At 50.6% G+C, this 23911-nt stretch overlaps 1 protein-coding gene across 1 annotated transcript in view; it reads right to left on the bottom strand.

Annotated features, from left to right (window-relative positions):
* ccdc33 (coiled-coil domain containing 33) overlaps window positions 1-23911 on the bottom strand; it is a 282778-nt gene that overhangs the window by 132601 nt on the left and 126266 nt on the right. The window contains exons 6-9 of the mRNA XM_070863959.1: window positions 13629-13738; window positions 12030-12131; window positions 9130-9221; window positions 6225-6345 (exon numbers count right to left, since the gene is read on the bottom strand). Of these exons, the coding sequence (XP_070720060.1) occupies window positions 6225-6345; window positions 9130-9221; window positions 12030-12131; window positions 13629-13738 (425 nt within the window). The remainder of the gene's footprint in view (window positions 1-6224; window positions 6346-9129; window positions 9222-12029; window positions 12132-13628; window positions 13739-23911) is intronic.

The raw sequence follows: 23911 nt of genomic DNA, 5'->3' as shown, positions 1-23911 counted from the left end.
CTCATTCTTCTAAACTCCAATGAGTACAGGCCCAACCTGCTCAACCTTTCTTCATAAGACAACCCCTTCATCTCAGGAATCACACACACGCATGCACACATGCGTGCTCACACACGCTGGTCCGTCACACACACGCACGTCCATACTAGTCTGAAGGCGGTGAGCGTTACTTTACATCTAACAATGCCAGAGCAATCACATGAGTGTCACAAAGAGCTGGACTTTCCCTCGACAATTGTAGTTTTGGCAGTAATTGTCAATGTAAATGAGTATGATTTGCATTTACATGGAAAAGATGAACTTTCAACCTTAACAACGCGAATGTAGTCCTCATTCGTGCTTTCACTGTTGGAAACTGTCTGGTAGAGATGCAACAGAGCGGGGGGGGGGGGAGCGGGGTTTAACCCTTGAGAATAAAACAAGATGCTTGTTGGTGTCAGGCGCAAGCTTGGCCTCTGCACAATTCGATTTAGAAACTGATACCTGGGGGTCGGAGGCATAGAGTGCGGGGGCGGGGGGCGTGGGGGGGAGCGTAGGGGGGCGAGTGTGGGAGGTGTGGGGGGGGGGCGTGTGAGGGAGAAGGGGCATGTGAGGGAGAGGGGGCGTGTGGGGAAGGGGGGCGTGTGGGGGAGAGGGGGTGTGTGGGGGAGGGGGGCGTGTGGGGGAGGGGGGCGTGTGGGGGAGAGGGGGCGTGTGGGGGAGAGGGGGCATGTGGGGGAGGGGGCGTGTGGGGGAGGGGGCGTGTGTGGGGGAGGGGGGGTGTGGGGAAGGGGGGGCGTGTGGGGGAGAGGGGGCGTGTGGGGAAGGGGGGCGTGTGGGGAAGGGGGGGCGTGTGGGGGAGAGGGGGCGTGTGGGGGAGACGGGGCGTGTGGGGGAGAGGGGGCGTGTGGGGGAGGGGGGCGTGTGGGGGAGGGGGGCGTGTGGGGGAGAGGGGGCGTGTGGGGGAGAGGGGGCGTGTGGGGGAGGGGGGCGTGTGGGGAAGGGGGGCGTGTGGGGAAGGGGGCGTGTGGGGGAGGGGGCGCGTGTGGGGGAGGGGGGGTGTGGGGAAGGGGGGGGCGTGTGGGGGAGAGGGGGCGTGTGGGGAAGGGGGGCGTGTGGGGAAGGGGGCGTGTGGGGGAGGGGGCGAGTGGGGGAGAGGGGGCGTGTGGGGAAGGGGGGTGTGTGGGGGAGAGGGGGCGTGTGGGGAGGGAGGGGGGTCATGTGGGGAGGGGGTGGATTCATAAATATTCGAAGCTGGAGAGTGGTCCTGTGCCTGAAGCTGACATCAGTGGCGGTTACTTCCTTTGTTGGCTATTTCAGTAAATGTGGTGACCCACTTGCTGTTATATGGGTGAATGCCTGAGTTTACACAGCAGGCACGAGGTAATGTCGGGTAAATGTGTTAAGCAATGGGCCATGGACATCACAGCCAGTAACTACAAGGGTAGGTGGCTGAGGTTGGAGCGGAGCTGACTGGTTGAGGAGTAGTCAGTAATTAAATCTAACCCAGTGTGGGGGCTTTTTTTAAAGGGGGCTGGAGAAGCTGAAATACAGACCGGCTCCAGGGGGTGAGGGACTTCAGTGACATGGAGAGAGCGGGGAAGCTGGGGCTTGTTCTCCATGGAGCAGAGAAGGTCTGAAATCAGGAGGGGTTTAAACAGAGAGAAACTGTTCCCAAGTGTCAGCTGTGGCTCAGTGGGCAGCACTCTCTCGCCTCTGAGTCGGAAGGTTGTGGGTTCAAGTCCCACTCCAGGGACTTGAGCACATAAATCTAGGCTGACACTCCAATGCAGTGCTGAGGGAGTGCCGCACTGTCGGAGGTGCTGTCTTTCGGATGAGACGTTAAACCGAGGCCCCGTCTGCTCTCTCAGGTGGATGTAAAAGATCTCACAGGACTATTTGGAAGAAGAGCAGGGGAGTTATCCCCGCTGTCCGAGGCCAATATTTATCCTTCAATCAACACCACTAAAAAACAGATAATCTGGGCATTATCACATTGCTGTTTGTGGGAGCTTGCTGTGCGCAAATTGGCTGCCGCGTTTCCCAGATTGCAGCAGTGACTACAAGTCAAACGTACTTCATTGGCTGTAAAGCGCTTTGAGAGGTCCAGTGGTTGTGAAAGGCGCTATATGAATTAAGGGTTATGGGGAGCGGGCGGGTAAGTGGAGCTGAGTCCACGGCCAGATCAGCCATGATCTTGTTGAATGGCGGAGCAGGCTCGAGGGGCTAGATGGCCTACTCCTGTTCCTCATTCTTATGTTAAGTCTTTCTTCTTGGAGGAAGGGACGAGGGCGATTGGCAGAAGAACCAAAGGCGACATGAAGGAAAAACCTTTTTACACAGCGAGTGGTTAGGATCTGGAATACACGGCCTGAGAGGGTGGTGGAGGCAGACTCAATCGTGGCTTTCAAAAGGGAGTTGGATAAGTTCCTGAAGGGGAAAAAAAAGTGTGCAGGGTTACGGGGAAAGGGCGGGGGGAGTGGGACTGGCTGAGGTGCTCTTGCAGAGAGCCAGCACGGGCTCGACGGGCCGAATGGCCTCCTCCTGTGCTGTCACCGTTCCGTGATTCTGTAGGCGTAGCTCTGAGAGGGGGGCTGGCCGTTGAAGGCTCGGGGTCTGGCTTACTGACTGCTGTCACTCTGATCCACGTGAGGGATGCACGAGAGGCGACGTTCAGGCGGCAACAGACCGTTGCACCGAGAGCGACGGTAAACCCTTTAATCCCCAGAGCACGCTGTGCAGACAGCAGTACTGTGAGACGGCATGGCTTGGGAACGAGCCAGTGTGAAAGGGGAGAATAGGCAGGAGCATCTGTGTTCAAATTACTGCGATGCTGCTGCAGATCTGGGCAAAACCCTTCTTCACGTCTCAACGGCTTGCTAATTACATATACAGATCTGCGTCGAAGGAATGGTAATATTTGCAAACCTCCCTTGCGCTATAATTACAGTGTCTGGCATCAATACATGCAGCCGTATATTTAGAGAACATAAGAAATAGGAGCAGGAGTAGGCCATTTGGCCCCTCGAGCCTGCTCCACCATTCAAATCCAGGCTGACCCTCCCATTCAATAATCCTGGCCTCAACTCCACTTCCCCGCCCGCTCCCCATAACCCTCGACTCCCTTATTGTTCAAAAATCTGCCTATCTCCACCTTGAATATATTCAATGACCCAGCCTCCACAGCTCTCTGAGGCAGAGCATTCCAACGATTCGCGACCCTCTGAGAGAAGAAATTCCTCCTCATTTCCGTCTTAAATGGGCGACTCCTTGTTCTGAAACTATGCCCCCCTAGTTCTCGATTCCCTCACGAGGGGAAACATCCTCTCTGCATCGACCCTGTCGAGCCCCCTCAGAATCTTATCCGTTTCAATAAGATCACCTCTCATTCTTCTAAACTCCAATGGGTACAGACCCAACCTGCTCAACCTTTCGTCATAAGGCAACCCCTTCATCTCAGGTAGAGGGAGCCTCTACAAATGGCATCTCCGTTCTAACCGGGCATCGAGGCGTTGCTACACAGTCTGTTTTTTAGACGGTCTGGTTGTGATTTTTCTCTGGTGACGGTGACACTTGAAACAGGAGCGTGGCGCAGAATCTGCACGCGTGACACTTTACCTTGTGACGGTCGCAGATATTGCGTACAGTCGCACGTCTTGTAGGTGTGACACTTGCTTCCTACGAGACTGATTCCACTCCTGCAGCACCCTCGCCTCTGAGACAGAAGGTTGTGGGTTCAAGTCCCACTCCAGAGACTTGAGCACATAAATCCAGGCTGACACTCCCAGTGCAGAGCTGAGGGAGTGCCGCACTGTTGGAGGGGCCATCTTTCGGATGAGATGTTAAACCGAGGCCCCGTCTGCTTTCTCAGGTGGATGTAAAAGATCCCATGGCACTATTTCGAAGAAGAGCAGGGGAGTTATCCCCGGTGTCCTGGGGCCAATATTTATCCCTCAATCAACATCACTAAAACAGATTATCAGGTCATTATCACATTGCTGTTTGTGGGAGCTTGCTGTGCGCAAATTGGCTGCTGCGTTTCCCACATTACAACAGTGACTACACTTCAAAAGTACTTCATTGGCTGTAAAGCGCTTTGAGATGTTCGGTGGCTGTGGAAGGCGCTATATAAATGCAAGACTTTCTTTCTAAACTTGTCCACTGCTTGGTTACCTCGGGTTGAATCTTTCCAGCTCTGTCGCCAGGGTAAGCGGAGACGTGGGGTCGTTCTGTCGGCTGCCAGCCTATCGGTGGCCTGCGGAAATCAAGGCTCTCGCTCAATCCCCGCTCTGAGCCACCCCAAACCTCCCATTCCCCCACACCCCCCACTCCAAACAGGTGTGGGACTGGCCAAAGAGCTCTTGCTGCAAGCCAGCACGGGCTGGACGGGCCGAATGGCCTCCTTCTGTGCTGTCACTGTTCTGTGATTCTCGACAGCAACTCACCTTTGCTCCCTCCACTTGGTTTCAAGCAGCTTGAGTCTGATTGGCTCCTTCAATTCCTGTGCAATAGGTCAACGCCGGGCAACTGAGAGTTGACTGTAGGGGAGCCCCAAGGGCTCAGCCCGGGACAGCTGGAGTTGCCTGGGTGAAGTTAACGCCCTTTAATTAACATCGTTGAGACCCGGTGGAGGACTATGCCTGGGTGGTTACAGCTGTCCCAGAAGAGTATAAAGGAACAGAGAAAATAGGTGCAGGAGTAGGCCATTCGGCCCTTCGAGCCTGCACCACCATTCAATATGATCATGGCTGATCATGCAACTTAAGTACCCCACTCCTGCTTTCTCGCCGTACCCCTTGATCCCTTTAGCTGTAAGAGTCGTAAAGACTTTGTTTTTCCATCGGAGAGTGCACCTCTGCAAGCACCCACCCAACACTGTGAGGGGTAACCCTCCCTTCACAGCCTCCCTCCTTCCCACCCCCCTCTCTCTCTCTCCTCTCTCACCTCTTTTTAACTATAATTAAAACGACTGAGCAGAGTAAAAAGACCCCAGGGGTTCCATCGGATTGGCGTGTAAATGCTTGCAAAGGGCAATGGTTTATAAATTACTTCTGTTTGTCTTTCAATCTTTCAGCTCTCAAGAGCTGACCAATCTCTGCAGAGAATCACTTGCCAAAAACAATGTCCATTTATCATAGTAAAATGCCACAAGGCGCTTTGACACCGAGCCAACACAAGAAGATATTAGGAAAGGAATGACCTGCATTTATGTAGCACCTGCCATGACCACCAGATGTCTCAAAGCACTTTGCAGCCAATTAAGTACTTTTGGAGTGTAGTCATGGTTATTATGTAATTATAGGACAGATGACCAAGAACTTGCTCAGAGAGGTAGGTTTTAAGGAGCATCTTCAAAGGAGGAGAGAGGGGTGGGGAGGTTTAAGGAGGAAATTAAGAACATAAGAAATAGGAGCAGGAGTAGGCCATACAGCCCTTCAAACCTGCTCCGCCATTCAATACGATCATGACTGATCCGATCATGGACTCAGCTCCACTTCCCTGCCTGCTCCCCATAACCCCTTATCCCCTTATCGTTTAAGAAACTGTCTATCTCTGTCTTAAACTTATTCAATGTCCCGGCTTCCACAGCTCTCTGAGGCAGCAAATTCCACAGATTTTCAGCCCTCTGAGAGAAGAAATTCGTCCTCATCTCAGTTTTAAATGGCGGAGCTTTGGAGCTGGACAGCTGAGTTGTTTCAGTGAAGGAGGAAGGGACGGTAACACAGCAATCAAAGTAGAACCAAAAGGTACAAAGATATCGGGGGGAGAATTTCCGTCGGGTTCTCCCGATCTCCCTCGGCAACTTTGGCCCCATTTCTCCCGGGGATTCCCAAGAACTCCCAGGGAAATTTCAGGCAGTTTGTGTTTGTCCATGAGCTAGGGGAAAAGGAAAGACTTGAATTTGTATAGCGCCTATCACAACCACTGGACGTCTCAAAGCGCTTTGCAGCCAATGAAGTACTTTTGGCATGTAGTCGCTGTTGTAATGTGGGAAACGCAGCAGCCAATTTGCGCACAGCAAGCTCCCACAGACAGCAATGTGATAGTGGCCACTGCACTGGGAGTGTCAGCCTAGATTTATGTGCTCAAGCCCCTGGAGCAGGACCTGAACTCACAACCTTCTGACTCAGAGGCGGGTGTGCTACCCACTGAGCCACGGAAGGCACCCTGACTCAACAGGCCCCTTCACACCACATCGTCAGTCCGGGCACACTGAAACACCTCAACCTGAGCAGGGTACCTACCTGTGGGTGGCCTTGGCTGGTGCAGTGAAGAACATCGAAGCAGGACTGGTGTAAAGTCGGACATTTTATTGTGGTGACATTAACACCAGCCAGCCTGGGAGTCTTCATCAACATTGTATCTCTGTTTAAAAAATATGTATATATTAATATCTTTACATCTATTGTACTTCAAAGAATTAAAGCCCCCAGTGTGAGGCTTCACAATATTGACACTGTTCAAAGCCCTGGTTAGACCACACCTGGAGCACTGTGAGCAGTTCTGGGTACCACACCTTAGGGAGGATATATTGGCCTCGGAGGGAGTGCAGAGTAGGTTACCAGAATGATACCCGGACTCCAAGGGTTAAGTTACGAGGAGAGATTACACAAATTAAGGTCGTATTCCCTGGAATTTAGAAGGTTAAGGGGTGATCTGATCGAAGTTTTCAGGATATTAAGGGGAACAGATAGGGTGGATTGTGAGAAACTATTCCCGCTGGGTTGGGGATTCTGGGACTAGGAGCATACTCTAAAATATTAGAGCCAGACCTTTCAGGAGTGAAATTAGGAAACACCTCTATACACAAAGGGTGGTAGAAGTGTGGAACTCTCTTCCGCAAATGGTAATGGATGCTAGATCAATTGTTAATTTTAAATCTGAAATTGATAGCTTTCTGTTAACAAAAGGGATTAAGGGATAGGGACCAAAGGCGGGTAGATGGAGTTAGGTGGCAGATCAGCCATTGATCTCACTGAATGGTGGAACAGGCTCGAGGGGCTGAATGGCCGCCTCCTGTTCCTGTGTTCCCATGATGCTTGTTAACTCATCTCCCAAGTTCCCCTCACTCGTTGTGGGAAAGGAATGTGTCTCTCCGGCTCGCTGAGCTTGTGGGTCCGGGCGATGGACACCAGACAGGGACCCAAGCTGTGCCTCCATTACATAATGATCCCGCTCATGGTCCTACCCACTCTGCACGCCTTTGCTGGGACTGGGCCCTTCCCCCAGCGTTCCCAATTAATGCACGTCAATCCACAAGAAGCCATTATAAATATAGGCTGTGCTGCGTGTATTGATTTTAATTGGGAAACGTACGTGAAGGGATAAGGCCCATCAAAGGTGTGAAGAATAATAAAGAATGCAGGATAGATGAATAAGTAATGGTGAAGCAGCTTGGGCTCCTGCTCAACGCTCACCTCACCGCAGGTTTCCCAATTTAAGACCAATCAACGGGGTATAGAGATAAAAAGAGAGAGAGAGACAGAGAGAGAATGAAACAGAGAGAGGGAGAGTGAGAGAGAGACCGTGCGAGAGAGGGAGAGACATAGAGGCAGAGAGAGGGAGTGAGAGAGAGGCAGAGAGTCAGAGAGAGAGAGAGAGACAGAGACAGAGGGAGAGGTGGGACAGAGAGGGAGGGACAGAGACAGAGGGAGGGAGAGGGACAGAGAGGGAGGGACAGAGACAGAGGGAGAGGGAGGGACAGGGACAGAGAGAGAGGGAGGGACAGAGAGCGAGAGGGACAGAGAGAGAGAGAGAGGGACAGAGAGAGAGAGAGGGACAGAGAGAGAGAGAGGGACAGAGAGAGAGAGAGAGAGAGAGGGAGGGACAGAGAGAGAGGGACAGAGAGAGAGAGAGGGACAGAGAGAGAGAGAGAGAGAGAGAGGGAGGGACAGAGAGAGAGGGACAGAGAGAGAGAGAGAGACAGAGAGAGAAAGAGATATACAGAGAGTGACGGAGAGAGATACATTCTGGACGGCTCAAGTGACCGCTATAAACATCTGATGACCACAGTCAAAGCCATGTTCTGAGTGCAGTTTAACCTTCTCCATGGCAATCAATGTACATGTCAGTGCAGAGGTGACTGTAGTGTGATTGCGCTCCATGACAACCAGTGCCAGTCAGGTGGAGCTGCAAAAAGACCACCTTGAGCAATGTGGGTGTCCGAGCTGGAGCCCGTCTCCAGCTGCAATGGTTGGTGGGTCAGTGAGAGATTTAAAAGCTCATCATCCTTCGACACTACACACTCCAACGCTAAACGTTACACTCAACACGCATCGAGACGCCACAAGGCGCTTCGGGGCACAGTGTTCAGACCAGCGTGGTTCTGTCACATTTCAGTGCTACAGTCAAACTTCTTCGCTCAGAGGGCGGTGACTCTTTGGAATTCTCTGCCCCAGAGGGCTGTGGAGGCTCAGTCTTTGAGTATATTCAAGACAGAGATCGATAGATTTTTGGATATTCAGGGAATCGAGGGATTTGGGGATCGGACGGGAAAGTGAAGTTGAGGTTGAAGATCAGCCGTGATCTCATTGAATGGCGGAGCAGGCTCAAGGGGCCGAATGGCCGACTCCTGCTCCTATTTCTTATCCTACAATCATAAAAATTTACAGCACGAAAGGAGGCCATTTTGACCCTTCATGTCCGCGTCGGCTGGCAAAGAGCTACCCAGCCTAATCCCACTTTCCAGCTCTTGGTCCATACCCCTGTGGGTTACGGCACTTCAAGTGCACATCCAAGTACTTTTTAAATGTGGTGAGGGTTTCTGCCTCTACCACCCTTTCAGGCAGTGAGTTCCGCCCCAGACCACCATCACCCTCTGGGTGAAAAAATTTCCTTCAAACCCCTCTAAACCTACCAATTACTTTAAATCTATGCCCCCTGGTTGTTGACCCCTCTGCTAAGGGAAATAGGTCTGTTCTATCCACTCTATCCAGGCCCCTCATAATTGTATGCACCTCAAAAAGGTCTCCCCTCAGCCTCCTCTGTTCCAAAGAAAACAACCCCAGCCTATCCAATCTTTCCCCATAGCTTATGTTCTTATGACACTCTATATGCTTCGGTGAATTCTGCCGAGATTTATTTTTTAAAATGCACCTTTTGTAACTGAAAAGTATTGAGCCTTGAGATTATTGTAATGTAGATGCTTACTTGTAGGATTCGTAGTCGGGCACTATCCTAGCCACCGCAAGGAGTGGGCCCACGGGGTCCTTCAATGGTTTCTCCACAGCGCGAAGCAGAACCTGAAGGCAACAGAAAGACACTTGGTAACTGTTTTATATGCAAACTATAGATATACTCTCTGTGTAGTCACTGTATAGTTGCATAAAATGGAGATTTATTAGCTGATGTACTATCAATAAGGTTTACGCTGTGTATATACTTTGCTGGCACCACTGGAGGGTGCAACTGGTGGAGACCGGGGTTTCCTGCCCCTGTGGCAGAGGCTGTCCACCAGAGGGCACTGCGGTGGGAGACCTGAGGGTCACCTGCATAGGTGTGCAGGGCCCAGTATAAAAGGCTGCCCACCATGCTTGCGATGCACTCTGGAGTTAGGGATAAAGGACCAAGGTCACTACAGTTTGAGTACAACACATTGCCTCGTGGAGTCATTCATAACTGATCATCGCGTTACCCGCTGTACAGATCCTGAACCCCAGAACACCACAGCCCTCTGAGTCTATCACCACTCACATTAAAAACAGAAATTGCTGGAATTTCACACAAGGTCAGTCAACTCAAGAAGGAAAAGCAGGTGAACATTCTCTTGCCCAAACCATCAGCCATGGCTCCTTAAGGGGAAGTTGGATAAGTACACGAGGGGAGAAAGGAATAGAAGAATATGTTGATGGGCGAGATGAATTTGGGGGGGAGGAGACTTGAGTGGATGATAAACACCGGCATGGACCAATTGGGCCGAATGATCTGTTTCTGTGCAGTAAATTTTAAGAACATGAGAAATAGGAGCAGGAGATGGCCTTACGGCCCCTTGAGCCTGTTCCGCCATTCAATGAGATCATGGCTGATCTTCGACCTCAACTCCACTTTCCCGCCTGATCCCCATATCCCTTGATTCCCCACGAGTCCAAGAGGCTAAAATTCAGGGTCTCAAAGACCCGTTACCGCCCGTTTTTGGCGGCAATCCGGTAGGATCCCGTGGCCGCTGGTTCGCGGCCCACTGGCCACCCCAACCCAAATTGAGGTTGGGGATTTTTCGGCCTGGTCCTGATTCCGCCTCGATGCTGATGATTGCTGCAAGCGCGTCACCAGAACACGCACCGCCGCTCTCCCTCGCCTCCGACACCGACCGAAATCCAGCTCAAAAAATGGTTGCCCCGCCGAACAGTGCTCCCGACAGGTTTGTCTGTCGGGGGCACCTTCTCCTCACGGTGTGCGGCCCGGCAGCGCGGCGGCCCTTCGAGGGGTCAGCCCACTCCCGCAATGTCTTTATTTTTGCCGGACAACTTCCTGATCGGCCAGGAAGATAGTGCCCACGGGTTCGGCCAGGCCAGGACGCTGTAATGTATTTGCTTCGTGGGTTCTTTCCTTAAGAATTCGTAGCAACACATTGCTATTAAGAACCAGTTGGTTTATTAACAAAGATTTAACAATCACACTACACATTACCGGTTCATCCACCAGGCTCACAACCACCTGCCTCATCGTGGATCCTCTAAACCCAACTGGCCGGGGTTTTATTGAGTCTTGTGAACATCACGTGACTGGCTAAGCAACTCACAATGCAACAGCTCTGCAACTATTTTAAAAATAACTTTAAATCTAGCGCCCCCTTTGGTAAGGGCACTAGAACCCACAAGTTAACAAGGGAACTTTACCAAATTAAATTAAAATTTGGTTGCCGGGGGTGATGATGCACTCCAGTCCCTCCGGTGCCCACCTCTCACGGAAGGCCGCGAGCGTACCGATGGACACCGCGTGCTCCATCTCCAGCGACACCCTGGCGCAAACATAGCCGTAACAGCTCTACAAACGCACGAGCATCCTCACAGGTGCATACATTACACCAATGTAGTCACTGTTGTAATTTAGTAAACACGGCAGCCAACGTGCGCACAGCAAGCTCCCGCAAACAGCAATGTGATAATAACTGGATAATCAGAACTCCCCTGCTCTTCTTCCAACTAGTGCCGCGGGATCTTTTACAGCCACTTGAGAGAGCAGACGGGGGCCTCAGTTTAATGTCTCATCCGAAAGACAGCACCTCCGACAGTGCAGCGCTCCCTCAGCACTGCACTGGGAGTGTCGGCCTAGATTTTTGGTGTTCAAGTGCCTGGAGTGGGCCTTGAACCCACAACCTTCTGGCTCCGAGACGAGAGTGCTGCCCACTGACCGACATCGTCACCCATGACAGACTCACCTCATCGAAGGCGAGGAGATTGGGGCCAGCATTAGCCCGTGGTCCCCGCCAGCCACACCACCGCGGCCTAAAGGGTGCGCCACAGGCCACCTTCAGAACTGAGACGGGAGCGTCTGATAATGGCCGAATCTGTAAATGCTTTGAAGGCCTCGGTTGCCATGGCAATCAGCAGGTCCAGAGGAGTGAGGGGGGTGGGGGGGTGAGGCCTGGAATAACACCGCCTATACACACACAAGATTAAACATCTTCATCTCAAGCTCCTCCCTCTACTATACGTTCAGGAGGTCTTAACTCATGTATTTGAGACGTGTTCAAACCTTCACTGAAATAAGAAAGAGAAGGTTTGCAGACCAACATGTTAAACGGCCCGAACGTTAATAGCCCCGAGTGCACTTGCAGGATCAGTCACACTGAAACCTGAATATCTGCATATATTAATATTAATATCCATTGACTGACAGGTGCTCCATTCAGCTCTCTAAATACGCGTTTAGTGTCATTACATCTGTAAGTAAGGTCGCTTTTGAAAGCAAATGCTATTATGTGCAAATGTAGAAATGACAGCAACCACAGGGGACCCCCCCTTAGATTCATATCAGAATTATTTTGCTCAGCTTTTTTCTCCAAAAACAAAAAAGGTACGCCTTCCTGTTGCACGCATTCCGGGTCTCACCTCAAAGCCGGTGAAAGCGAAGCCTTCTTGCCAAGGAATGGCGCTGCCTTTTCGAACCACGCTGACATACAATCGCACGCCGGACGGGACACTGGGGTGGGGCTGGTGTTGGGGGAAAGAGGCACACACACAAAAAATTAACGTCAATCAAGATACCAATAAGCATGGGAACTGCGCGCAGTTCTGGTCACCGCATTACAGGAAGGATGTGATTGCACTGGAGAGGGTACAGAGGAGATTCACGAGGATGTTGCCTGGACTGGGGAATTTTAGCGATGAGGAAAGATTGGATGGGCTGGCTCTGTTTTCTTTGGAACAGAGGAGGCCGAGGGGGACCTTATTGAGGTGCATACAATTATGAGGGGCCTGGATAAGTGAACAGGAAGAACCGGATTGGCAGAGGGGTCAACCACCAGGGGGCATAGATTTAAAGTAATTGGTTTAGAGGGGATTCGGGGGAAGTTTCTTCTCCCAGAGGGCGGTGGGGGTCTGGAACTCACGGCCTGAAAGGGTGGTAGAGGCAGAAACCCTCACCACATTTAAAAAGTACTTGGATGTGCACTTGAAGTGCCGTAACCTACAGGGGGATGGACCGAGAGCTGGACAGTGGGATTAGGCCAGATAGCTCTTTGTCGGCCGGCGCGGACACAATGGGCCGAAATGGCCTCCCTCTGTGCTGTAAATTTCTATGATTCTATGATCACTCTCCCAGCACCAATAGGAAAACCCCAGAGAGACAATCAAGGATGGACGAGTCTCGATGGTGATTTAAACCAACCTGTACTCACTGATACGCGTATCTCACGGAGCGCGAATAGCAGAGATGGATAAACACATGAGGGAGAAAGGAATAGAAGGATATTCTGAGATGAAGAGGGGTGGGAGGAGGCTAGTGTGGAGCATAAACACCGGCACGGACCGAATGGCCTGTTTCTGTGCTGTAAATTCTAAGATCATTAGAATCAGTAGGGGGCCATTCGGCCCCTCGAGCCTGCTCCGCCATTCAATGAGATCATGGCTGATCTTCGACCTCAACTCCACTTTCCCGCCCGATCCCCGTATCACTTCATTCCCTCGTTCTTGAACGCACTCATCGACTGACCAGTATGCACCAGTTTCCTGGGTTACATGGGTCCATGGTGCACCACACTCGATCCCCCGACCTCTAGGAACTGTCTGCTTCTAGCTAGCCCATCCCATCCTTTCATAAACTTAAACACTTGGATCACATTACGGGCACGGGCTCGAGGGGCCGAATGGCCTCCTGCTGTGCTCCAACTATTGTATGATTGGCCCCGGGGAAAGAAAAGGAAGGAAAATTTCGCACTGATACAGTGTCACTCATGGCCCCAGGACATCCCAACGCGCTTTACAGCCAATGGAGAACTTTTGAAGTGTTGTAACGTGGGAAACACAGGCAGCCAATTTGCGCACAGCAAGATTCCACAAAACAGCAATGAGGTAAATGGCCAGATGGTCTGCTTTTTAGCGCTGTTGGTTGAGGGATAAATATTGGCCCCCCAGGACACCCTGGAGAACTCCCCTGCTCTTCTTTGGAATCGTGCCACGGGATCTTTAACTTCCGCCTGCAAAGCTTACCTGTATCAACTCGACGTGGTAGTGATGAAAGATCTGCAGGTAGGCCACAGGTACACGATAGCTGGCCAACAGCTCCTTGGTTCTGCTGTCTGCAATGCTCAGGATCACCACTTGTGGAGCAATGAGGAAAGGACAACGTTTCTACCACAAACTAAACACCGCGTAACAAGCAAAATTTACCTTTATTGCAATGGGGGATGGAGTATAAAAGCAGGGAAGTCCTGCTACAACTGTACTGGTTATTGGGGTGAGACCACACCTGGAGTACTGTGTACAGTTTTGGTCTCCTTATTTAAGGAGGGATATACTTGCATTGGAGGCAGTTCACAGAAGGTTCACTCGGTTGATTCCTGAGATGAAGGGGTTGACTTATGAAGAGCGGTTGAGCAGGTTGGGCCTATACTCATTGGAGTTTAGAAGAATGAGGGGTGATCTTATTGAAACATAAGATTCTAAGGGGGCTCGACAAAGTAGATGCAGTGGGGGAATCTAAAACTAGGGGGCATAGTCTCAGAATAAGGGGTCACCCATTTAAAACGGAAACAAGGAAGAATTTCTTCCCTCAGAGGGTCGTGAATCTTTGGAATTCTCTGCCCCAGAGAGCTGCAGAGGCTGGGTCTTTGAATATAATTAAGGTGGAGATAGACAGATTCTTGAACTATAGCGGAGTCAAGGGTTATGGGGAGCGGGCAGGGAAGTGGAGTTGAGACCAAGATTAGATCAGCCATGATCTTATTGAATGCCGGAGCAGGCTCGAGGGGCCAAATGGCCGACTCCTGCTCCTATTTCTTATGTTTGTTATAAGCTACACACATTGAAATCCAAGGAACTATTAGGAATGTAAATTATGTACTATTATTTTTTTTTGTTCATTCACAGGATGTGTGCATCACTGGCAGAGCCAGCATTTATTGCCCATTCTTACAACTGAGGGGCTCGCTGGGCCGTTTAAGAGTCAACCACATTGCTGTGGGTCTGGAGTCACATATAGGCCAGACCGGGTAAGGACGGCAGATTTCCTTCCCTAAAGGACATTAGTGAACCAGATGGGCTTTTACGACAATCCGGCAGTTTCATGGTCACCATTACTGTTACTAACTTTTTAATTCCAGATTTATTTAATTAACTAAATTTAAATTCCCCAGCTGCCGTGGTGGGATTTGATCTCGGGTCTCGGGATCATTAGTCCAGGCCTCTGGATTACTGGTCCAGTGACATAACCATTGCCAAGAATGAGTCCTTGGGACGTGGAGTCTAATACTTGAGGCTAGAAATTTGGCTGGAGGGTTCCGAAGGAGCTAACGTCACTGGATTTAGTGACGGAAAACGTTTTGCGACAGGAGCAGCAACATTCAGGGGTTGCGCCGTGACAGTGGGGCGGAGCACTAAGGGAAGCGTTTACACTTCTCTCAGGGCACTAGGCCGGATGAGCAACTGAATATCCCGTTACTAAAGAGCCGGCTTGGTCACGCCCCAAGAGAGGCCTCCCTGCAATAAAAAAAAGTATCGGGAAACAAAAAAACACAAAAACACATTCCCTCTGCATTACTCACCCCAAATAAAGTTAAATTGCAAAAAGAATATATCACTCACACTTGCCTCGCGCAGTCCTGGGACAGCTCTGCGCGTCAGCTTTCTCCGGCGGGGTCAGTAGGGGGCGCTACGGGTGCAGCGCAAACCAAATGTCGCCTCCGTGTCGATAGCGGGGAGATTGCACACTGGCGCGGCGCTCCCGGGCAATGCTCCTCAGCGCCGTTGGTACCGGCACACTGAATTTGCCGAGCGCCGTTAATGTTGACGCTCGCGGCTGCAAGCCCGTTAGCGCCCCTGTACGAGGGGCGGTGTCCAAAGCAGATTTCTCCCCTCCGCTGTTTATTAGCGGTTACCCGCTCACGGCCAACACTGAGATAACAAAGGATGCGCTGCTGAGCACCGTAGGCAGTGGAGCTGTTCAACCTTCCAGATGTCGCACGGACGTACGAACATGGCGGCCATGGAAACGGCCAGCTGGTCCGTCACGCCTGCTCCACGCTCAACCTCACAACGCGATTGGGCCATTTTCCCAACTACCGTCATTCCACGTGATGCCGATGAACTTTGCCCATGTTTTCAAACGCCTAATTATCAAGAAATTCCCAAAATATTTCTCTCTCTCTCTACAGACTGTTGTCTGGGGTTTAGCCGGGCATACAGTGTATCATTTACGGTGAATTCCAGATAACGTAATCTCCGATTGTGAACAGGGTATGACCTGCCTGAGATGCAGGCTGCTCCCGACCTCTGTACAGAAATCGCCTCGCTGAACCCCTGCAGAATTGCAGGCTGATGCATACAACCATCGATGTCGATTTAAAAGCAGTAACTTAACATAAAGGAGTTATTTTTTTTTTTTTTTGCGTGATGGGTTCCTCTTCCGAACTCTTGGGGCTGGGAATCCGCTGGGACAGCACCCCTGCGAGGGTCGGAACAGGGGCGTGTAATATAGAGCTCCCCCTAGCGGACTACCGCGACACCTAGCGGCCTACTGTGGTAATGCAGGGCGTTAAAGGGTTGGCGGCCACGAGCGCGGTATTCGCGGCGCTCGGCTATTTCAGTGCGGCGGTAATGGCGGGACTGAGGAGTATCGCCCGGGAGCATCGCGCCGGTGTGCAACGCCCCCCCGCGACCGACCCGCTTTCAAAATTTAGTTAGCGCTGAACCCGTAGCGCCCCCCTAGTGACCCCGCCAGAGAAAACGGGCGGTCCGAGCTGTTCCCGGGCGCTAGGGGAAGGCACGGGGTAGGTGCAATTGTTCCCTTTGCCTTTTTGCGATTTACCTTTGCTCGGGGTGAGGAATGTAGCGGGAATGTTTTTAGGGCGATCCAAAGCTGGCTCTTTAGCAACGGGATTTTCAGTTGCTCACCCGGCCTAACGCCATAGGAGCAGTGTGCAACGCCTCCCTTCGCGCTCCGCTCCAATCTCAGGTGCTGAATTATTTGGCTGCCGACTCTAACCATTTCCCGGCGCGAAACCTATCCATCGGCCAACATTAACGCCTCAAAAAACCGTCAACCTAATTTCCAGCCCAGACGCCTCAATCCCACAGAGGCCACACCGACCGCCCTCTTCAAGAGGCGATGTCATGCGTTGTCCGTTCGACAGACGGCAGGCGCAGGTTTGGCAGAGTTTGTGAGGAGCCATCAGATCAGCACCTCCTTCAAAGACATGTCCTTCACTTCCTGAAATGCCAAACGTCTCAGATTAAGTAGATATCGGGGGGCGGGATTTGCCTCCGATCAGCAAAAAAAAACAACCCCCTTACCTTCTGCCTCGGGATCCACGGGGACTCATGCTCCTGGGCCTCTCTGGGTACCCGTGGGTCGAGGCCCGAGTATTCCAGGGGAGCAAGCGGCTCGCAAGCGCCCCTGGGATCACATGGGCCGGCCCAACCAATCAAAGAAAAGAATCCCCATTCATGCTTATGGGGATTCCGTATGTACAGACCTCCCATAAACATGAATGGGGATCACATAAAAAATAGATTTAACGTAACAAATACATTTTTGAAAACGTAATTAAAATAATTAAAGATTTGAAAGAAAAGCTTTTGAAAAATACATTCAAATGTTTCAAAGGAGCTAACAATAACCTTACCTTATTGTTCATGTGTTTCAATGTTTAAATAAATGAAAAACGTTATTTTTCTGTTTTTTTTTAAGATTCTTACGCTCCTGCTTTTGCCGGGTGTAAGAATTTCCTGGGGGTTGGCTGGGCAAAGGTTGGGGAAACAGCCCAACTTTCCGCCCGCGGAGGCCCTTTTCCCGGGAATGCGTGCGATCGGCCGTGAGAATTCCTGACAGGTGGCAAGTTGCGGGTTTCAGCGCATGGCTAAACCCGGAAACTGCGGGGCCGCTACAGGCATGCACGCACCTGGTACACACCCATAGGGGCCACAAATAACGGCCCACAGTACGTACAGCACAGAAACAGGCCATTCAGCCCAACAGGTCCGCGCCGGTGTTTATGCTCCACACCAGCCGGTATAGTCAACAACTTAACAATCAGAGACTGACGATGTCTCAATTAAGCAACCAGCTCGATCCTGCTAAGGCCACGAGTCTGCAAAACTCCAGTTTGTAAACAAGCCTGAGATGCTGAATGTTAAATTACCACGTACTACATTGATTCTTTTTTTTTTTAAATGTTGTATTTTCTTGAACCCAGAAAACAAGTTCAACATATCGGAGATAAGAAACTGCACTCCTGGCCGGCCTCCCACATTCCACCCTCCGTAAACTTGAGGTCATCCAAAACCCGGCTGCCCCGTGTCCTAACTCGCGCCGAGTCCCGCTCACCCATCACCCACTGTGCTCGCTGCCCCGTGTCCCAACTCGCACCGAGTCCTGCTCACCCATCACCCCCTGTGCTCGCTGACCTACATTGGCTCCCGGTTAAGCAACGCTTCGATTTCAAAATTCTCATCCTTGTTTTCAAATCCCTCCATGGCCCTCGCCCCCTCCCTATCTCTGTAATCTCCTCCAGCCCCACAAACCCCCCAGAGATATCTGCATTCCTTCAATTTTGGCCTCTTGAGCATCCCTGATTATAATCGCTCCACCATCGGCGGCCGTGCCTTCTGTTGCCTGGGCCCCAAGCTCTGGAACTCCCTGCCTAAACCTCTCCGCCTCTCTACCTCTCTTTCCTCCGGCAAGACGCTCCTTAAAACCTATCTCTTTGATCAAGCGCCTGCCCTAATAGCTCCTTATGTGGCTCGGTGTCAAATTTTGTTTTGTAACGCTCCTGCGAAGCGCCTTGGGACGTGTCACTACGTTAAAGGTGCTATATAAATGCAAGTTGTTGTTGTCAGACAGAGCACATGGAATCTCGAACCTCTATTTCCACCCGCAAATTATTTTTCAGTACGGCAAACGGGCACCGTACGCAAATCCACTGAAACAGTCTCGAACACATGGGATTTAATCCAAGATGAGACAGAAAAGCACAGGCAGCATCAATCGCACAGCCAGGGGCTGGGGGGAAGAGAAAGCTACTTAAAAATGGATACCTCAAGGAATGAATCAAAAAACAAACAGGCATTTCGAGTTTATCCGGAAAATGCAGCACATTAAGAAACACGCAGTGATTCTGATATTAATTAACTTCAATGGCATGGACACAGAGGAGCAGCCATTTGGCTCATTGTGACTCATCTGATGTTGTGCTAGCCAAGGTGCTCCCATTTTTTAATGTAAATTCCCCACCCTTTCTCCATTGTCTACAATACACTTATATTTTTATTTAGTCGAGGCCAGCATTTATTGCCCATCCCTAATTGCCCGAGAATCGCTGTCCATTTTTATTGAACGGGTCCGTGATGGAAATTCTGGGTTCACTGATGACCCTTGAGTCCTCTGAAGACTGCTGGTCGGTTGGTTGGTTGTCGATGGTTTCTTTGTCCGACTGCTCTGGCTCGTCTGTGTGCCTCAGCTTTGTCTGATTCATGTGTTTCCTGTAAGTTTATCCATTCCTGAGCTTAATAACGAATACTCTGTTGCACTCCTTGGCCATGACCGCACCAGCGATTGACCGTAACGAGAAGCCGCCTTCTTGAACCGCTGAAGCAGATCTTTTTGTTGACACAACTGAGTGGCTTTCTGAGGGCAGTTAAGATTATGAGGGGCCTTGACAAGGTGGATGCAGAGAGGATGTTTCCACTGATAGGGGAGGGTAGAACTAGGGGACATAATCTTAGAATAAGGGGCCGCCCATTTAAAACTGAGATGAGGAGGAATTTCTTCTCTCAGAGTGTTGTAAATCTGTGGAATTCGCTACCTCAGAGAGCTGTGGAAGCTGGGACATTGAATAAATTTAAGACAGTTTCTTAACCGATAAGTGAATAAAAGGTTATAGGGAGCGGACAGGGAAGTAGAGCTGAGCCCATGATCAGATCAGCCATGATCGTATCAAATGGCGGAGTAGGCTCGAGGGGCCGTATGGTCTTCTCCTGCTCCTATTTCTTATGTTCTTATGTTCAACCACATTGCTGTGGGTCTGGAATCACATATGGGCCAGACCGGGTAAGGACCGCAGATTTCAGTGAGCGCGAGACGGTGGAAGCAGTTAGTATTGACTCAATTAGATGGATTTCCATCAGAAAATAACATTTCAGGATCCAGTGTCTGAGACATGTCGTGTGGGGAGTGTAATAGAGCGCCACCTAGTGGACTACTGCTCCGCCTAGTGGATGACTCTGGTAATGCAGCCATTGCTGTTTACAAGAATAAACAGGTGACAGGTCACCTGACAAGTTGCTGTGTTAAGAGCCATCTTGGAGGCTGTGCGTGTTGTGAGGTCGGAAGGAAGATACCACAGGGAGTGTAGCGTGGCTCGGGTGGAAGAGCTGATCGTGGACCTCTGGTTCCCCCCACTGGGAGTTTTCCTCATGTCCTGGTCTGTTGTAGACTTGTTGACAGAGATCGAGCGCTGTGATTGATCAACAACTCCAGTATTCTTGCATCATGTGACCATCATCATCATCATAGGCAGTCCCTCGGAATCGAGGAAGACTTGCTTCCACTCTTAAAATGAGTCCTTAGGTGGCTGAACAGTCCAATACGAGAGCCACAGTCCTTGTCACAGGTGGGACAGACAGTCGTTGAGGGAAAGGGTGGGTGGGACTGGTTTGCCGCACGCTCTTTCCGCTGCCCGCGCTTGATTTCTGCATGCTCTCGGCGTTGAGACTCGAGGTGCTCAGCGCCCTCCCAGATGCACTTCCTCCATTTAGGGCGGTCTTTGGCCAAGGACTCCCAGGTGTCAGTGGGGATGTTGCACTTTATCAGGGAGGCTTTGAGGGTGTCCTTGTGCCCATCGGGATGTTGGAAGGCGGTTAGATGGAGATCGATCTGGTTTCCGTTCACGTTCCCAACTTGCCTCCGGGACCGAGTTCCCACTTCTGATCATTACTCGGTCTCCTGAGCAGGGTCAGTGAGTTCATACTCTCACCACCCTTCGTGCAAAGACATTTTTTTCCCGTTTTGCTTTTAATCGGCTTAGTTCAAATTTTAAGATTATTTCCAATTTTTTTTTAAAAGCACAGATAGAAAATGTGGATATCATAGAGGCTGCAAAACATATTCCCTACCTGAACATCTCGATAGAAATACAGTCTTTATTTCTGTCTCTCTCTTCGGTTGGGCATCAAGCCAGGGTTATTTGAGAAGGGACGATTTTTCTTTCTCAATTATGCTGAAGACCTTTCTCTTTGAGCAAGTCTGTTGTAGGTCAGCATCGCCTCAAAAAGATATGGAGATAGTCACAAAAGGACCACTTTCATCAAGGTTGTTCAAGGGCTCTGCGTTACCTTATGATTGATTCCAGAGCTATTGTGCATTCTGAACACAAGGGAGGGCAGACTGTGTGGTATTTCCATGAAATTGTAGTATTTGTTAGCCCCGTGTGAAAAAATCAACTCATATCCTTGAGGTTAACAAATAGTGTTGGCAACCATTGAATATGTTCAAGTCAGAGCTCGATAAATTTTGGGGGAACAAAGGGACTTAAGGGATTATGGGGATAGTGCAGGAAAGAAAGACTTGCATTTATATAGCGCCTTTCACGACCACCGGACATCTCAAAGCGCTTTACAGCCAATGAAGTACTTTTGAAGTGTAGCCGTTGTTGTAATGTGGGAAATGTAGAGTTGAGGTGGGGGATCGGCCATGATCGTGTTGAATGGCGGAGCAGGTTCGAGGGGCCGAATGGCCTCCACCAGCTCCTATTTTTTTTAATGTATTTGTTCACGGGATGTGGGCGTCACCAGCAAAGCCAGCATTTATTGCCCATCCCTAATTGCCCCTTGAGAAGGTGGTGGTGAGCCGCCTTCTTGAACCGCTGCAGTCCCGTGTGGTGAAGGTGTTCCCACAGTGCTGACTTTGTTGCAGCGGTTTGGTACGACTGAGGGGCTCGCTGGGCCATTACAGGAGGGCAGTTAAGAGTCAACCACATTGCTGTGGGTCTGGAGTCACATTTAGGCCAGACCGGGTAATGGCAGCAGATTTCCTTCCCTGAAGGCATTAGTGAACCAAGATGAGTTGTTACAACAACCATTACTGATACAGGTTGTACCTCCCTTATCCAGAACTCCCTTATCCGCAACCACCCCTCGTCCAGAACCATTCCCGGCCACCGGGTGGCGCATGCGCAGAACACTGACATGAACAAATTGAAGTCCTTCTTCGCTGGCGACTCCCGCAATCGCTGGCCTGACCCCGCGACCTGAACGAGCTTTTTTATTCCAGATTTATATAATTAATTTATGAATTTCAATTCCCCAGCTGCTGTTGTGGGATTTGAACGCACATCTCCGGATCATTAATCTAGGCCTCTGGATAAAGGTGATAAAGTTTGGAGTTATAATATGCTACCTGTGCCATTCGATTGGATACATAAAATGAGCAGGTACTCATACACTTACTCTACTTTAACAGTGAAATGTCCCAAGACGCTTCACAGATGTAAAGCTTGACACCAAGCCGCATAAGTAGAAATTAGGGCAGGTGACCATAAGCTTGGTCAAAGAGGTAGGTTTCAAGGAGCGTCTTGAAGGAGGAAAGAGGGGTTTAAGGGAGGGAGTTCCAGAGCTTGGGGCCCAGGCAACAGAAGGCAGGTCCACCAATGGTTGAGCGATTATAATCAGGGATGCCCCGTAACATAACCACTATGCTACCGTTCCCGTTGTTATTATGTTCTAATTGGGAATCTAGGTGTGGCGAATTGCATTGCTGGCCAGTAAATAAAACATGAACAACAGATTCTGGTGAGGTGCATCTGATCTCAATATTCATGTTTGCACGGGGTAAGCAGGTGAACTTTAACCCTTTTGTGTGCTTGTGGGTAAAATGGAGAGATAAAAAGCAGAATGTGCGAGAGTTTTATGATCATTGTGAGAGCTTTACTGCCGTGGTTACCGAATGGTGGAAGATATTTGTTCCGGAAACAGGGTGTCCCACCAGGAACTTGTGGCAGCAGAATCCATAATGGCTTTTAAATGGGAAGCGATTGAAAAATACGCATTTGGAAAAGTTTGGGGACCGGGGCATAAGAACATAAGAAATAGGAGCAGGAGTTGGCTATTTGGCCCCTCGAGCCTGCTCCGCCATTTAATAAGGTCAGGGCTGATCTGATCATGGACTCAGCTCCACTTCCCTGCCCACTTCCCATAACCCCTGACTCCCTTATCGTTCGAAAATCTGTCTATCTCCGCCTTAAATATATTCAATGACCCAGCCTCCACAGCTCTCTGGGGCAGAGAATTCCACAGAGTTACAACCCGCTGAGAGAAGAAATTCCTTCTCATCTCTGTTTTAAATCCAAAGTCAACAACAGAACGAAAACAGAGAAATCAGGGCGCAAAGTAGGATTTGCATAATTTATGCTTCCAGCTTTCGGAGCCAGCTCTGAATGGAAGACTGCCAGAAAATTCATTCCATTTGAGGCACTGAACACCAGGCGGACAAAGGTCATCGTCAGTCAGTCATTTTGATCGGCAAGACCATCAGCAGGCTGGGGCCATTGGAGGGAGCAGCGCATGCTGCTGCAGGAGGGCGACGGCTGCGAAGCCAGGTCGCTGATCGCAGTGCGGGCAGGCACAGCAGGAAGGGGCGAAGGAGCGGCAAGAGTCTGTAGAGGGAAGTGACCGGGGCCCAGGTGAAGCGTGAGTTCGGGGCCCAGGAGAGGCGAGGGCCCAGGGGCAGCACGGGCCCAGCCCACACTGCGATATGTGCGCGCACTGGGTCCGTGCAGCAGAGCTGGTCTCCAGTCGTCTTGGTTAATCCTTGCCACTGGACCAAGGTCTAGCTCTGTCAAGCCCGTGTGGTGGCTGGTGTGCAACGTCACCCCACGTTAAAAAAATTCACACACAGGCATCTTCTACCCTTCAGGATGTAGTTCGGGATCTTGAATATTAGGTCCTTCATTGAAACACCTGCGAACTCATCCCTTTTCGGAGTGGAAGCAAGTCATCCTCGTTTCGAGGGACCACCTATGATGATGATAATGATGATTGAGGCCAGATGCAGTGCCAATGACGAACAATAGTGCATCAGACTCTGCCTCCAATCAAAACATTGATCGTAACTACTCAATTTATGCATGAAAATATGGGCGTGACTTGCTGCTTCTTGCTCATCTCTGGCACCATATTTGTAGCCAATCAGGCAAAGGTTGGCCCGGCTCGCTGCCCCCACAGGGCAGTAGCCGTAAAGTAATGGCTGCCACCAAGACAGGAAAGGAGAGACTTGCATTTAT

This window comes from Pristiophorus japonicus, chromosome 21 (genome assembly GCF_044704955.1).
Source record: "Pristiophorus japonicus isolate sPriJap1 chromosome 21, sPriJap1.hap1, whole genome shotgun sequence".
NCBI lineage: Eukaryota > Metazoa > Chordata > Chondrichthyes > Pristiophoridae > Pristiophorus > Pristiophorus japonicus.
This window is presented reverse-complemented; position numbering and strand designations above follow the sequence as displayed.